General features: G+C 39.8%; 1 protein-coding gene across 22 annotated transcripts in view; it reads right to left on the bottom strand.

Annotated features, from left to right (window-relative positions):
- Nucleotides 1-15,622, bottom strand: part of nfasca (neurofascin homolog (chicken) a) — a 134,117-nt gene that overhangs the window by 57,199 nt on the left and 61,296 nt on the right. For all 22 annotated transcript variants that reach the window (XR_013078224.1, XR_013078225.1, XM_076750075.1 and 19 more), the window contains 2 exons: nt 8,775-8,838; nt 1,503-1,668 (listed from right to left, as the gene is read on the bottom strand). Coding sequence is in view for 20 of the 22 variants with exons in the window: in XM_076750075.1 (XP_076606190.1) it covers nt 1,503-1,596 (94 nt within the window). In the remaining 2 variants the exon portion in view is untranslated. The remainder of the gene's footprint in view (nt 1-1,502; nt 1,669-8,774; nt 8,839-15,622) is intronic.

Below are 15,622 nucleotides of genomic sequence, written 5' to 3'. Positions count from 1 at the left end.
AAAATGTTCAATCAAGTTGACATAACATGTGAGCCCTATACCATATATCATACTGATCCATGAGCTGAATCTATCGGTCACCAACTGATTATATTTTTGTCAGAAATAAAAAAACCTGTCAGTTTATCACAGTGTGGTGAATACATTAAGGAGAGGTCACTGGGTTATAAGAGTATTACCCAAATGGTTTCTGTTAGGCAGGGTGTGTGCATGTGTGTGTATCTGATCAATAGAACATCATAAGTCCAGGGTTGAAAGGTCAGGCTTATAAAAGAGACACACACAGAGATGGCGCCATAGGGGGGCGGAGAAATAGAAGACAGAGCAGGCTGACAGCTGACTGCTGCATGTGTGTGTGTGTTCTAAATAAAAGAGAGGAGTATGTGTAGCAAGGGTTAGAAAAAAGAAAGAAAAGGCATGACTTCTCCCTTTCTCCTCTGTGCTTTTGTTCTCAGTTCCCTAAGGAATCCATTTAAGAGCAAAATCCAGTCAGACTGTAATACTTGTTATAATGGACAGGTATGAGAATGTGTGTGAGTGTGTGTGTGTGTTGGGAGTCTGACTATATAATATATTAATGTGTGCATGCTGGAATCAATGAAGACCTATCTTCTTTGAATTTGCACTGAGAGAGACACACAGTGACACACTGTTACCAAGGGACATGAGGCAGACTATTATTATGATAATCAAATGATGATGCGATCACTGCTACAGCTTCGGCAACACACTTGGTTTCATTTTTTTATAAATGAATACAATACTTTGAAACCTTTGTATTAACTTCACAGGTTAGAGTGAAATTAATCTATTTAATTTTCGTTTTTTTCCTTCAATGTCATATCAGTATATTTTAAATTTATATTGTGTGCAACCACATCTATGGTACGTCATGGGGCATTCATAGTGAATTATAATGCATTCATACTGCTTTAGGACTACATTCATAAACACACATAATGCATTTGATGCATATGCATCTATAATAATGCACACTTCATCATAATGTTTAACTGTTGGTGGTAAGTAAATGCATTTGAAATAATCTTTGCTGAATCATAAGTGATTATTATGTAAGACGCCATAATGCAGAGAATTAAAAGTTAAGTTTTCTGCTTTAGGATTGGAATCTTAGGGTATAAATCTATATCATATATTCAGAGTAAGGGGCAATGGGCCTTGCTAACAGCTGTAGGAGAGCTGCTCAGGCAGGACTAGCTTCCTAGAGAGAAGAGTGGAGAGAAAACACGACCAATAGAAGACTCTTATACTAAGCTGAAACAAAACAAATGTACATACATATAAAGTCAGTGGGACTGCAGTAGTCCAAGCAGCACTGAGCACCCTCGTGGAACCCCGGTTACAAACCTATCTGAGCCATCTACCTCAAGAAAATTCCTTTCAACCAAACTGATGGTGGCAGTTTTTGGTATGGAATTTGCATCAGCAGTTGTTGTAGCATATTGTATTAAAGTAGATCAGGAGAGTGCTGAGTGACTTACGGTCTTGTGGGACTTCAATGGGTGCTGCGTCGTGCCACAGTAGCAGCAGTAATGACATGAGAGCCAGGGCCGCATGCCCGCCCTGCCCGAACATCTCTCCCCCTCTGATTGACCGGCCTCGTTCCTCACCTCTCCTGATTGGTTCTCCTGACGCTGTGCCGAGGACCTGTGTGTACAGACACAGAGACAGATGGTTTGGATGAAGACATTGTAGTGGATCATACAGTATATGTACAGTACAAACTGTTTGCGTGTGTGGATGAGTGTGTAGCTGCGTATGTATTCTGGCACGAGAGTGTGTGTCGAATCTGGCCTACATTCACAGCTGAGTCCCTGCGTGGCTCCCTAGAGAGAGCAGCCGAAAACAAAGCCAGGGAGAAGCTCTATGGCACTGATTCTTAAAGTGCTGCTTTAATAATGTAATATTCGGATAATTTGAATCTTTTTGCTACAATGTATATTTTCACATTATTTTAAATTTAAGTCACTAAACAGTGTTTATAGACTAAATAGGACTGGGAAGTACATCTAATCTACCACTTATCTCACATAGTGACAAAATTCTCACACATTTTGTGTCACGTCTCTTTTCTATGAAAATAACAAAATTGAATTTACTTATTTTAAAGGAGCAGTGTGATTTACTGGCATTTAGCAGTGAGCTTACAAATTGCAACCAGAACCTATGGTGGCTGCAAAAGTCACAAAAAATGCAAAAAGTGGTCTCTAGAGCCACTGTTTGGTTTGTCCATTCTGGGCTACTGTACAAACATGGCGGTACAAAATGGCATACTCTGTGGAAAAGAACCTGCTCCTTCTGGAGATAGAAAAGGTTTGTTCTAAGGTAGCAAAAACACAATGGTTTTTATTTTCAGGTGATTATACACAAATTAAAACATAAATATAAGTACTATATTCCATTTATAGTCCATTCCATATTCTGCCAATGAAAACTGTAATTCAGCAGGAGTTAATGTCATCATTTGAGCAAATGTAATAAACATGAAAGTGATCATTTGATGTTTTATATTTGATTGATTTTAGTCATTTAGTAGTATCAAGTTAAGACTTTGGTATTTATCACAATATTAATTTAGAATTCCAGTGAAAAAACAGGAATTTGGTCTCATGGTCTAAAGTCTCCCTGCAACATTATTCAGCTGTCAGCCTACAGGCCAAAGATTTCTAATTTACTCCCCACCATCTCCACATGACAGCCAGGTCTGTGTACTGGAACCAAACCAGGACCACCTGCCCACTGTTAATCCCCATCCCCCATGCTGCCATCTCCCACCAGGATCAATCCTTCACTCTGCTTCAAATCACACCAGAGCTCAAAGCTACAACAACAAGATAAATTAAAAAAAGTCAGGTGGGAGTGTGGGGGTGGGTGTTTTGGTTGCCATTTCCAGGAAAATATGACAAAATGAGGGTGGAGAATGTGACATAACACAAAGGACAGTTGAGGTTCTGAGGAGGACTGTGACTGCACTGGTCACGATCAGTCAACTGTTGATAAGTCAGCTATATGTATAAAAATTAAAGAAATCTATATGATAAGAAAGACAGTGAAATGATAAACAAAAAAAATAAAATAATTTACTAAAACTCTACAGTGAGCAACACAAAGCATGTCAGCATTATGGAGTTCCATTGGCATCAGTTTGACAGTGTCATTCCCTGATGATATATATGGTCAAAAAGTATAAATTTAGGGCTTTATCTATTTAAAGTATGAGCTGAGTCTGAACAGCTTTTTGGCCTGAGGGCAGGAGTCAGATTTCACCCAAAACCTGCAAGCACTCACCACACACACACACACCCACACACACACACACACACACACACACACACACACACACACACACACATTATGCATAAACCATCTGGTGGTATGTCAATTCAACACTATTCAACTAAATAGCTAATCTGCCCCTGGGGAGCCAATACCCCGCACTGGCTAGCATGAGGTGCCAGCCTCACACACACACACAAACACACACACACACACACACACACACACACACACATATAAAATGCATGGATGCAGATGCACAGGCACCATGTACTGTACATATGGTCACACATGGTTGAAGACACACCCTGACACACCCTCATTCCACTAGGCAAAAATGAACACACATACAACAAGCACACACACACACATGCAGCCCAGTTGTTGGAAAACCTGACCAGTATCACCCCATTTCTGTTAATTACTATAATTCCTTTAAGCACACACACACACACACACACACACACACACACACACACACATAGGAGAGAGAGGGAGTGAAGGGATTAGGTAAAAAGCATGCCACACAGTCCAATATGAGCCTTAAGACTTGCTTGGAATTGCAGATTTATTCCCAGCAGAAAAGTCACGGAGCGAGATAGAGATAAAGAAGAATGAAATGAGAGACATGGACAGAAAGAAAGAGTTTGGCAGTGAAAGCGCTGAAATAGGTCAGTGTTTCTCTCCACATGTGGAATCCTCTCTACACACTGCAGTGCATTATAAATGATAGTACACAGTGATATGCTGTGGCTGAGTGCACATGCAGGGAAGAAAAAGGTCAGTGAACGCCACATATGTTCTACAACATACTACACATTAACTCACATGGCTGTGGAAAATAACAGCTATACTGCAGGCTGCAAAAACCTCAGGTCCATTTTAGAAAACTTATGTCCAACTAGCAAATCAAAACTACTCAGTTTGAGACAGTACAACAGAAAGTCAATGAAAATGAAACCAAGTGATACCTCTTGCATCTCATAAACAAGATTACAGTTACAATGCTGTCGGCTCCAGGTGTCAGTTTTTGTTAAAAAACAAAAAACAAAAAAAAAAGTTTAATTTTTGAAAGTTGAAGAAAGCATAATTGTACTACCTTATTTATTTATATGTCAACACAAAGTTCAGAGTCACAGCCAAACTATGGACAGAGTGCTTGATGTATGACGGCAGATCTCCGAGATCCAAGACACAAGTCATAGGTGACATGCTTTAATGGAACCCTATTCGGTATCATTCTGGTGGGGGCGTGTTCAGCAGGATCCAGAGAGAGAAGCTCGTCATTATGGACAGGAGTTGCTTCTGTACATAAAGTGGGTCATGCTGGGGTAAGTATCCATCAAAATGAAATGCAAAATACTGGATGAAGTTTTTAGGACATTGTTTAATACCCCTTATGTTGGGGTGCAGGTCATCCAATTTTTTAATGGTCCTTTCCCGGATCCAAAATGACTAATAAAGCCCTGGCCAGTTGCAGTTGCAGGATTTTAGCTATTTGGACTATTAAGACAACTTCAATGGCATACAGGGCATTTCAAAAGAATGGATAGTTAGTTACAGTGTAAGACTGTAAGTTGTCACATTTCTAGCTGACCTAGGTAACATAGTTTGGTTTACACACGCTGACACACACACACACACACACACACACACACACACACACACACACACACACACACACACACAAGGTGACCTAATAGACTGACCAAAGCACAACCAGGTCAGAGTTACCTTAGTTTCACCTGAGGTCCACAACCTGAAGCACACATTATCATCACAAACACAAAAACTCAGTTAGTGCTTCTCCTAATGTTACATTAAGGGGTGAATCATAGAAGCCATTAGACAAACGGATGAAATGTTGTCTGGCCTCCCCCTTCTGCCTTTTATGCTACAGGCTCTAACAGAAACAGACTGGCATGTCACTGGCTATTTCTAAAATTAACATGTTTATTTGCATTATGTGTATTCAGTCTATATTGTGTATCAGTGAGCAATGCTTAGTGACCTTCCATGAGTTTTGCCAGAAGCGTGTTCAGAGTGAAAATAACCTACTTCTAGAAACTGCAGAGAATTAACATAATCTGCTCAATGAAACTGTTAAGAAAACTGGGTTTTTTATTTCTACAAGAAAGCCCTCTGTCATCACATATTTAAACTACACATATTTTATCATAAATGCATTGGCACCATGAAATCTAATGAAGTACATTGGATTTCTCAGGCTCATCAGGTCGAACGTAGAATGAATCAATTAATCTTAAGACTCAATACCTTATCATAGCCCTCACAGGTCTTACATTTCTTAAGCAAGGCCACTTAAAATGCAAGAGCTGGAAAATTCCTCACATGATTAGCATGAATGAAGCTTGATTATTACAGCTGCAAACACAAGGCCTAATCAGCTGCTGAAGGTTTTCATTTGGGCTCATTTTAGGATTATTCTCCTGGTTTCAGAGACTTGCAAGGAATTAACTATTTGGAAGAATTGGTTTTAGAGTGACATTTGGCCAAAAATGATCTCTTTTAAAGTAGATCACATATTGCAGACACTACAGTGCATACTGAAAAGGGAGAATTTCTTCGAACACAAATGTACATATGGGGTCTTTTATTGTAATTTTTTTGACTATTACCTTCTCCTTTAACCATGTGCAATTAAACATTAAGACAGACAACATCAAGTTAATTGTTGCACCTTGTCTCTTTGTCTTTGCAGAAATAATTCATATTCAGCTATGCCCATCCCAGACCCAGTGCACACAAACACTCACATAGTCTTTGACCAACTGCAGCTATTCCAGTGCTCCCAGCACTGGGAAATTCCATTAGAGTCATTTTGGATGATGCTGAGCGCTAATGGTGCTCTTCTGGGACAAACACTGTGGGGACAGGGCTGAGGAGGTGAAATGGTGCTGGTTTTCATGTAGATTTTGTATGTGAATGTTAGTGTGTGTATATGTGTGCGTAAACATGTCGCAAAACTGTAAAATCCCTCATTTTGTACTTGAATCTCATTTAGAATGACTTTGTGTCTAATGGTGTGTGTTGAATTTTAATGCCCCTGCTTGTAAAAACAGTAGGTCTGTGTCTTTGTGTGTGCATACATGCTTGTGTTTGTGCGTGCAGAGCCTCATCCTTGTTCTGCTTTGTGTAAAGCTTCAGCTTTGCCTCTTCTACATCCTAAATGCTTCCTCTTGACCATCTCACGTAAGGCAGAAAATTTCTAATTTACAGAGTCAGTTGGAAAGTGTAAGCTAATTATTTGTAAGCTAATCAACAAAAATGACAGTTTTGCAGTTTATTGACTGAATAAGGGGACCATACACACCTCTGGCCACTGTTATTGCCAATTGGCAGATTTCACAAGTTTTACACAGGGAGATCTGGCAAGGATGTCCGTTCTCTCCTTTACTCTTAACTCACTGAACTGCTAGCAGCTACAATAGGGCGAACTGCAAACATCAAGGGTCTACAGACATCCAGAAAATCAGTCTTTAAGCAGATGATTTGTGATTACTCCTACAGTACAGGACCCTTATTCTTTAAGGAAAGCTTTACTGTTATAAAATACTTTGTGGTGGTGATTTGGAGGTGAGATTCCCATCATTTGTTCTACAATTCTAGCTGTTTCTCTATAAGGGCCCTTTCAGTCACAATGTGAGTTGAGCAGCACTAGCTGCTGGGGTGCAAGCGCTGCTTTGCTCAACATTGTGAAAAGCCATTGTGGTACCATTGAAAATAATGGGTTTCAGAGCACAGTGGTGTTGTTGTCACGTTGTGTCTGAATGGGCCTTAACTGTTCTGAAGCATTCATGTGCTTGTGGGAAATTTTCACGACAAAACTCACTCCTAGAGGATAAACCATAAACAGCATCAGCTATCTCTAACTATGTTGGTGGAGGGCATCATAATTTGACAATAAATCTAATCTTTCTTCGTCTTTGTTCTTGACTTGTTAGAATGACTTACTTTACATTTATTACATTATGCACTTCTTATACATTATGCATTCACTGAATATATAACACGCAGTGAATGTAGGTCATACAGATCTATGCAACTCTGAGTTAGCATGATGAAAAGTTAGGCAGATATGAAATGAGTTAGGGTAGACCTTTTCACTTAATCCCACTTATCATTTTTTACAACCACTATTTGAAAAATTTATAGAACAATATTTGCAGAAGGCAAACACATTGTGGAAAGAATTATTTTTCCTCTTGCTGGAAAAGGTTGTTCTAAATACAAGCTCTATAAATTTCTCCTGACAAATCTTTTTTTTAATCTCTGAGCTGGAGCTGGAGGCATTAACAAGTTAACTGCCCCCTTAACCATTTCTCTGACCTCTATATATACCCCCAACACAGCATCACCAATTCTGTTCTACAAACACCCCAAAAATAGCCATAAACCCATCACACACAATTACCCTCAGCAACACAGTGCTCTCAGGGCTATTGGGAGCACTGCACACACACATAAATAAATACTGTTGGTACAAGCAAGCAAGCAGTCAAAATGAATCGCAACCACTTCCAAACATGGATACACTTTATGAAGTCTTGTGTGAGCCTGTTAACTAGATCATCACCTACATTTCTAGCCACAAAAGATGCGTGGGTGATCAATTAAAACCAACATGTTGCTGAGTTGGAGAAAAATAACAGAAAAGCTTTCTGAGGTTTCTCCAGTCAGGAAGAGTTGAAGGCAAAAGCCTCAGTCAGTCATCAGCTACACATGAGAACAACTTGAAGTGGGGTTAGTTTTAAGTTTAATACTCACCAGGTGGGTGTTTTCAAGCAGCTATTTTCAGGTAACCTGTTTTTTTGGAAATAGTCTTTACTGATATGTCAGAGTAAGTAGAAGTACAAACAGTGTTGTTACCAGTTTTTCCACACAGCTGGTTTCCACTAATGAGACGTTAGGATTTATTCCAATAAATCAGACCCTTCTCTCATCTGGGTAGTGTGACTGACATTGACAGGGAACTAACACACAATGACTGATAACTGATGATAACTTACAACTAGGTTGAAACTTCTTTCCTATTCCTATCATTATTGCCCTGTTATAAAAGACTTACACCTATGCTTCCCTGTGTTCATATGAGTGACGGATGAATATTTAACATCTAATATAACATTATCTAATTTCTTATTCTTTTTTTATCAGCTTAATTTACCTAATTGTTCTGATAAAGGCCAATTCATAAAGTTCAAATTCAAAGTACAGATTCCATGTGTTGCCAAATGTATTTACATTACTTCTTTTGTAAGACTGTACAAATAAAATAAGCAACTTCTACATGCCATGGTTAATGAAAATATCTTGTGCTTCATATGTGTGCTTGAGGAATATATATAGAATCAGGGTGGCAGAGGGGGTTGCTGTGAATGTGCATTTCTAATTACTGTTCTTGTAAATACGCAGGTCTAACATGCAGCACTGACTGAACAGAAACACTGACTTACGTTCACTGATGTGGACACTTATCTTCTGTCTGTCCACCCACTCTGTTGCGACCAATTGGCAGACCTGATGAGACACAAAGAGGACAAATACACAATATTACAGCCTCTTGCATCCTGATGAGCAAACAAATGAAAACGTACAGTTCATTAATCTGTTTAAAGAGAAAGCTTCACACCAGAGTTCAATATGGAATCAATGTCTGCTATTTATCATTCCAAACATGCACAGGTTGTGTGTAACTAACGGGACTTCTTGACAGGTAACGGTGTCATTCTGAGTATGTCTGCAACTTAATAAGATCAAGCTTGTTGTGTGAAGAGAGACAGGTTACAATAAAATAAGTCTGAAGACTCCAGACAGATGTGCTGACTGCTCATTAGTCTTTGTTAGTCTGAGCGCAGGAAGAAGTGGAAGATACAGCAGAGCAGACAGCAGCACACACACACACACATACACACACACACACACACACACACACACACATGCCTCAGGACTGTCTGCAGCAGTGGTGTTTCTTCAACTGTGTGTTTTGTGCTTTCAAAGAGCATGTCTGTACGCCAGCCGTTGCCCTTAGGATCACAGGATGCTCTTTCCCTCTTTCTTTTTGTCCTTCTTGTCTGTGTTGCTGCTGCTGCACTCACACATACACAGAAACACACGCTAACACAGAGTCAGCCTGGAGGTCTGTGCAGAAGCCTCTATGGGAATATAAAACACTCTCTGCATCTGCAATCCAGTTTGTGCTGCTGTGACAAAAAATGTTTCAGTCAATGCAATAAAACCATGTTACTGTGCAAACTGCACTTGTTACACACAACTGTCCCTGTACCCACACACACACTCAGCAGCAACAAAATGATGCTTTTCACATAAGTCTTTTCGAGCACATACATTATTGATTTTACCATCTGTTACAAGCTGTTAAAGATTTGTTAAAAAAAAAAAAATCTACCATTTGAAAAAAATAGTAGCTAATGCTGAAAGTCATTAAAAGAGATTTAGCATTGCTCTATTACAACACTGACAGACATCCTGTTTTTTATCCCACACATTCTTCTTCTTCCATCCAAACCTGGCGAGACATCGACATTACCCACAATGCAATCCAACCTCAGACAGTTCGGTCAGAGGGTCTGATGTGTTATACTACAACCAGAATTTCAAAAAAGTTGACGGGCTGTGTAGAACATAAAACAATGTGCAAATTTTCTAATTCTCTTTGACTTTGACCTCATCAGCTTCATTCATTTTTGTAAATATCTGCTTATTCTGAATTTGATGCCAGCAGGACATTTCAAACAAGTTGGGACAGGAGTAAAAAAAGACTGGGAAAGTTGTGGAATGCTCCAAAAACACCTGTTTGGAACATTCCACAGGTAAACAGGTTCGTTGGTAACAGGTGATAGTATCATGATTGGGTGTGAAAGGGGTATCCTCAAAAGGTCATTCACAAGCAAGGGTGGAGAGATGTTCCAAAGAAACCAAACAAAAGCTAATCTGTTGTTCATGGTGAAGTGTAGTGCCACATACTGTCCTGGTTTCTGTTTCTGGTCTCGGTTGGGCACAAACTCCATCAGTCAGCTCAGTTGTTCTCATGCAGGCAAGTAGTGCTGCATGGCTTCTGTCTCATCTGGTTACATTTCTCAGCAACCATATTTTTTCTGGCTAACACAAGTACACTCTATGACAGGATGTTACTGAACATAAGGGAAAACATTATGTTCCCTGCATGTATCTAGTGGGGGTTATTTTGTCTCTCTCAGCAACCTAATGTAAAGAAGCCTTTACAAATATGCCACTGTTCTGATGTGGATATGGTTGAAAATCAGAGAAATGTGGCTTTAATGGCTATACACAGCACATCAATAATTCAGAGTAAGATTTTCTTTTGTTTAGACTACTTCATTTTGGGATTCAGTTATTCATACTGTATGAATGTAAATGCATCTGTGAATGTACTCAAATGTAGCATAGTATAATATACTATGCTATACACACAAGTATAACCACTCTAAATATTATTTAGAGTGGTTATACTTTCAGAATATCATCTACAAGCCATTACATCATCTTTAACTCAACCTGATGACTAAAGAGTTCACCCAATATGTGTTTAAGCAGTGCAAGCCCTCTGACTACAGTATGGCACATACTGAACATCTGGGGGAGAAATGTTTAACTGGGTTAAGTGCATTGCCAAAGGGCACAGCAGTAGTATGCCCTACTTGAGGAGCCTGTGTATTTGAATGAGACTGCAGTGCTGTGTAATACTACTGACATGCACAGCAGAGACTCTCGTCATCATCTTGTTGAGCAGCAGCACTGTCTTAGCTGTGCTTGGGAAGACGCCTGAATTTCTGAACCTGACCCAACTTCACCCCTATTACATTCTCTTTGAGTCAAAACAGACCTGACCACTGCAGCAGCGCAGTATCAAAAAATGACAAATATTTGAAAAATTAGTGCAGCAATGGTTACAGTTAAAAACACAATCCCGTTTTAGTGCATGCTTTCACTACACCCCCAGCCTCAGCGTGGTCCATATTCTTACTGTGGCCTGCGTAGCTGAGTGTAAATGATCCCATTCAAATTCTATCTATGACGACACTCATGTCATGATTGACCACAAACAGCAGTGCTGCATGCATTAATGAGTTAAATTTGAAACCTTTAAGGAATGAATTTGCAGTGTCCTAAAATCAGTATATGTGTGTATGAATCAAGTCAGTGTGTCTCCTACATTACATTCTTTATTTTTTCAGTCATACTAGGGTCACTAAAGAGATTATCAAGTGAAAATAAGTATTGTACTTCAGTACTGACTTTGGATACTATTTTGAGGTAGCCTCCTTAGCCTACTTGAGTTTTAGTTGAGTATTTCCATTTTCTACTGTTTCATACTCCCAGCAGTTGATGTTGGTTACTTGGCCTGCTTATTATGTTATTTAATATGTATTTTGATGCTTTTTGCTGGTTGACCAGCTATATCTAACTAGCACTTCAATCAGGTGGATCAGCAGGACACCCACAGACTATAGTCTGTCAGGCAGTTTGTGGAGGTTCATCTTTAGCTCAATGTTTCCATAGGACTGCTTTTTAAATCTCAGACTCAGGACCCAATGCTCTGTGGGTTTTCTGTCTAGTTGTATTTCATAAGGGACTGTTTTGCACCTGAGACGGAATGTAAATACAGTAAACCTACTATCATAAAGCACAGTGCATGCTTAATGTTAAGCTAATGTTAACATTAAATGTAATTAGTCCTTTATCATTCATTTAGGATTAAGTAATTAAGTCTCGACAGAAGAAATGCAGTGAATTGTCCATAGGAGAGCTTTGATGGTAAAATAATGATTCTTGTCTCACTACATTATTACTGTGTACATCACTTGCAAGCGAAGTATTGACATCCTAGACAGTCTTTAATTTAGTCATCTCCTCTAAAAAGACAAAAATCCCCTTACCTATCAATGGAATTATGCGAAGATTTAAGCCTCCTCAGGAGCTTTGTTATGAAACATGAATGTCTATATTTTTAGTTTTGCAATATTTTATTTTCCTTTTATTTCTCATTTCCAGGTATTTTCTGCATAGTTAACACTGCTTCTCTGTACACTTGTTAAAGCATTTGTTTCAGTGTTAAAGGAGCACATTTTACTGTCTTACCCACAATTGGGCCTCATATGTCTGTGTACCAAATTCACAGAGGTGAACCTAACTGTGCAAAATAACAAATAATGTGTCCTAAAATGTTGGAGTAATCCTATCAAATGAAAGAGCAGAAGAGGCCAACAGTAAATAGGGTGTGTTTCCCCACAGATAGTAAATAGCAAAGACAACACTGAGTGTGTGAAGCAAATAAAGACGAGACTGATGTTGTTGATGCTCTCCATCGAACACACCCCAGTGCAGCTCTCTCTGACATGCTTTCAACAGCCTCATGGGACAATAAGGAGAGCATGTGAGTGTGTGTGTGTGTGTGTGTGTGTCAGTGCGGGTACTTTGATGTCCAGTCTATCACCTGCAATTCCCGGTCGATCTGTAACAGGTTTAGTACTCACCGATTCACTAATGACTGTCCCAAAGGTGTGTGTTTGTGTGTGTGTGTGTGTGTGTGTGTGTGTGTGCGCGCGTGTGTGTGTGCTATGTTCACCTCTATACATGCATATTACCTCCCTTCCAACAGCCTCCTATTAACCCTTCAGCCATAGCCTGTGAACCCAGTCCATTACTGTACCCCCCCCACACACACACACACACATGCACACACACACACACACACACACACACACACACACACACATACAGACACAGAAAAAAAAACACAATAAATGGCTCACACACAGTTGAAGGTCACAGGTCACATGCTAAAGAGGTTGTGGGGGAAATGTCTATGACAATGACATCATTTTCTTGATATAGATGATCTTTAAACGGGTTGCCATGACAACCTTAGGATAATTGGGACAAGTGTGGAAGGTGCTGGATTCATGTCTGTGTGCAATGACAATAAATAGTAATTGTTAATTCAGACTCAATATGCAGTCAAGCTTACAACCGTTTGCCTCAACACGTTTATGAGAATCAGTGGGCAGAAACTTCAGACTTCCTTATGCTGGATAATCCATCAATCCACCATGAAATAACATCTGTCACATTACTATCCTTGTGTGGTAATGTAGTTGAAAGCATGAACTCTGACCTGTGATGCATTTAGTGCTCGTGAAGGGCTCTGAAATCTGAGATATGAGAGTTGGCTGCTGAACAGCTCTGTGTTAATGAGGGCAAATCCAATCCAACAAGCAAACACGGACTCTAAACTCTGCTTATCAAATGTTGACTGTTCAACATGCCAACCTTCAGTTTTATGGAAATATTTACAACACACAAGAATTTTTGAACTCCACAAATACTAAAAACAGACATGGACCTGGAGTTGTAGAAGTATGAAGGAAAATCCTAAATGTCTTTACTGCCCAATAAGTCAAAATACTTGACCAAAAAAATCTCTCTTTTGTGAGCTCTCAACTGCAAATCATCATTTGAACTCCAGCCATCAAGGAAGCCCTTGAGATACGATTGAAAGCTCAGACAACAGCTCCTAAGTGGACCTTGGGTGAAGAATGTTTTGTTTGTTTGTTTCAAAGGTCTAAAATGAACTTTGATGCACAACCTGAATGCTGTAGCTGATGCTGTTCCCTTCTGAGACAAATAAAATTCTCTGTGCAACCCTTTATTCTAAATAATTTTTGAATTTAATGCCATGATAATGGTAGAAATCTGGTAATTTCACACAAAACATACATATAAGCAATCAAATGGCACTAATCAAACTTGAATTTCTACATCTCACCTCTACAAGAAATGGTTTTGCTCTCTTTAGAATGTTAGACAGAGCACTGTAGACTGTTCGTGAACCCTTCCACTGAACATCTGTAGACATCATGTATGTATGTGTGAAATTAACCCTTCTTTCCTCAACAAAGCCGTGCTCAATTAACCCACAGCCCCTCTATGGAAGCAGAGCAGGAGCAAAACAAAGCGGTGTCAGATTGCAAACCTAGCCCTCTGCACCAAGCACCTCCTCCAGGGAAGGTAGGATGGAGGAAACTAGGATGGAGGATGGAGAGGGTGTGGGGTGAACGCGTGGTTGCCAGGCGATACGTGTGTGTATATGTGGATGTCATGCTTGGCAGGAGCTGCAGCTCGATGTTGCAGAATGACCTACTTTTAATCGAAACAGAAAGAAAGAGCGAATAGAAAGAGAGAGTGGGAGAGGAGAGGAGACAAAGTGGGGATGCAGTGGGAAGACAAGCAGGTTCACTGGTTTTATTTTATAGAAAGACAGAAAAGAAAAGAGCAGAGGGGAAGACAGGGATGGACAGAGAAAGAGAGGTGATGAACAATGAAAAAGATGTCCCTGAGGGTCAGGCAAAAGGGATGACATGAAAAGGAAGAAACCGCAGAGAGAGGAAGCCGTAAAAAGAAGAGAGGATGATAAGTTGATTGACTGGTCAACTACATGCGTGTGTGCGTGTGTGTGTGTGTGTGTGTGTGTGTGTGTGTGTGTGTGTGTGTGTGTGTGTGTTCATGTTTTTCCAGTCCTGAGGGGAAGCGCCCTGCAGCTCACTCCCAGATAAATCAATCCCAGAGTTCCCGGAGTGATGTGAGCTGAAGCACTTCCTGTGTCCACACAGCCTCTTTTATGAGGCTTCTTAATAAATGATGACCGCCACCCGCAGCAATGGGAATATCCTTAAGACTTGTCATCAGCACAGTTCGACTGACTTGAGCATAGAAGATAGATACGTTGGGACTGAAGCTGATATTTTGTGTTTTTAGTAAAAATATCTTTATGACAACAAATAAAACATTCCATATATTAAGTGTTCCGACAGAATTAAGCCAGTATCACACCAAAAACGGCCAATATAACCGCTGGTCCATGCCGGGCCACCATGTCTGTATCTTATTTTGCGTCACCAAGGAATGAAAACAACTCATTCTCATTCCACAGTCAAGTAATAACAGCAATACTAAATATGCAACATCTACTTACACTTTCAAAATGAAGCTTGCTGAGAAACGTTTCAGGTGACGTCACAGTTTGGTTAGGTTTAAGCACAAAAACTACTTGGTGTGAGACTTGGCTGACGTGCTCTCTTAGGATGGAAAAGCACCGAAACCTGACAATATACTAGACTACTGCCACTGCTGTAGCACTACTGCGACAGTATGCTTAAAGTAAGATATTGAAATTGTCTGCACAACATGCACATGCAGAGTTTGGAGCCGTTAACTGCAAAGGATAAATAGATCCATCATATCAGATGCCATTTTTTAATAA

The sequence above is a fragment of the Chaetodon auriga genome, chromosome 2 (genome assembly GCF_051107435.1).
Source record: "Chaetodon auriga isolate fChaAug3 chromosome 2, fChaAug3.hap1, whole genome shotgun sequence".
NCBI lineage: Eukaryota > Metazoa > Chordata > Actinopteri > Chaetodontiformes > Chaetodontidae > Chaetodon > Chaetodon auriga.
The sequence above is the reverse complement of the archived record's forward strand: the minus strand, read 5'-3'. Positions and strand labels throughout refer to the sequence as shown.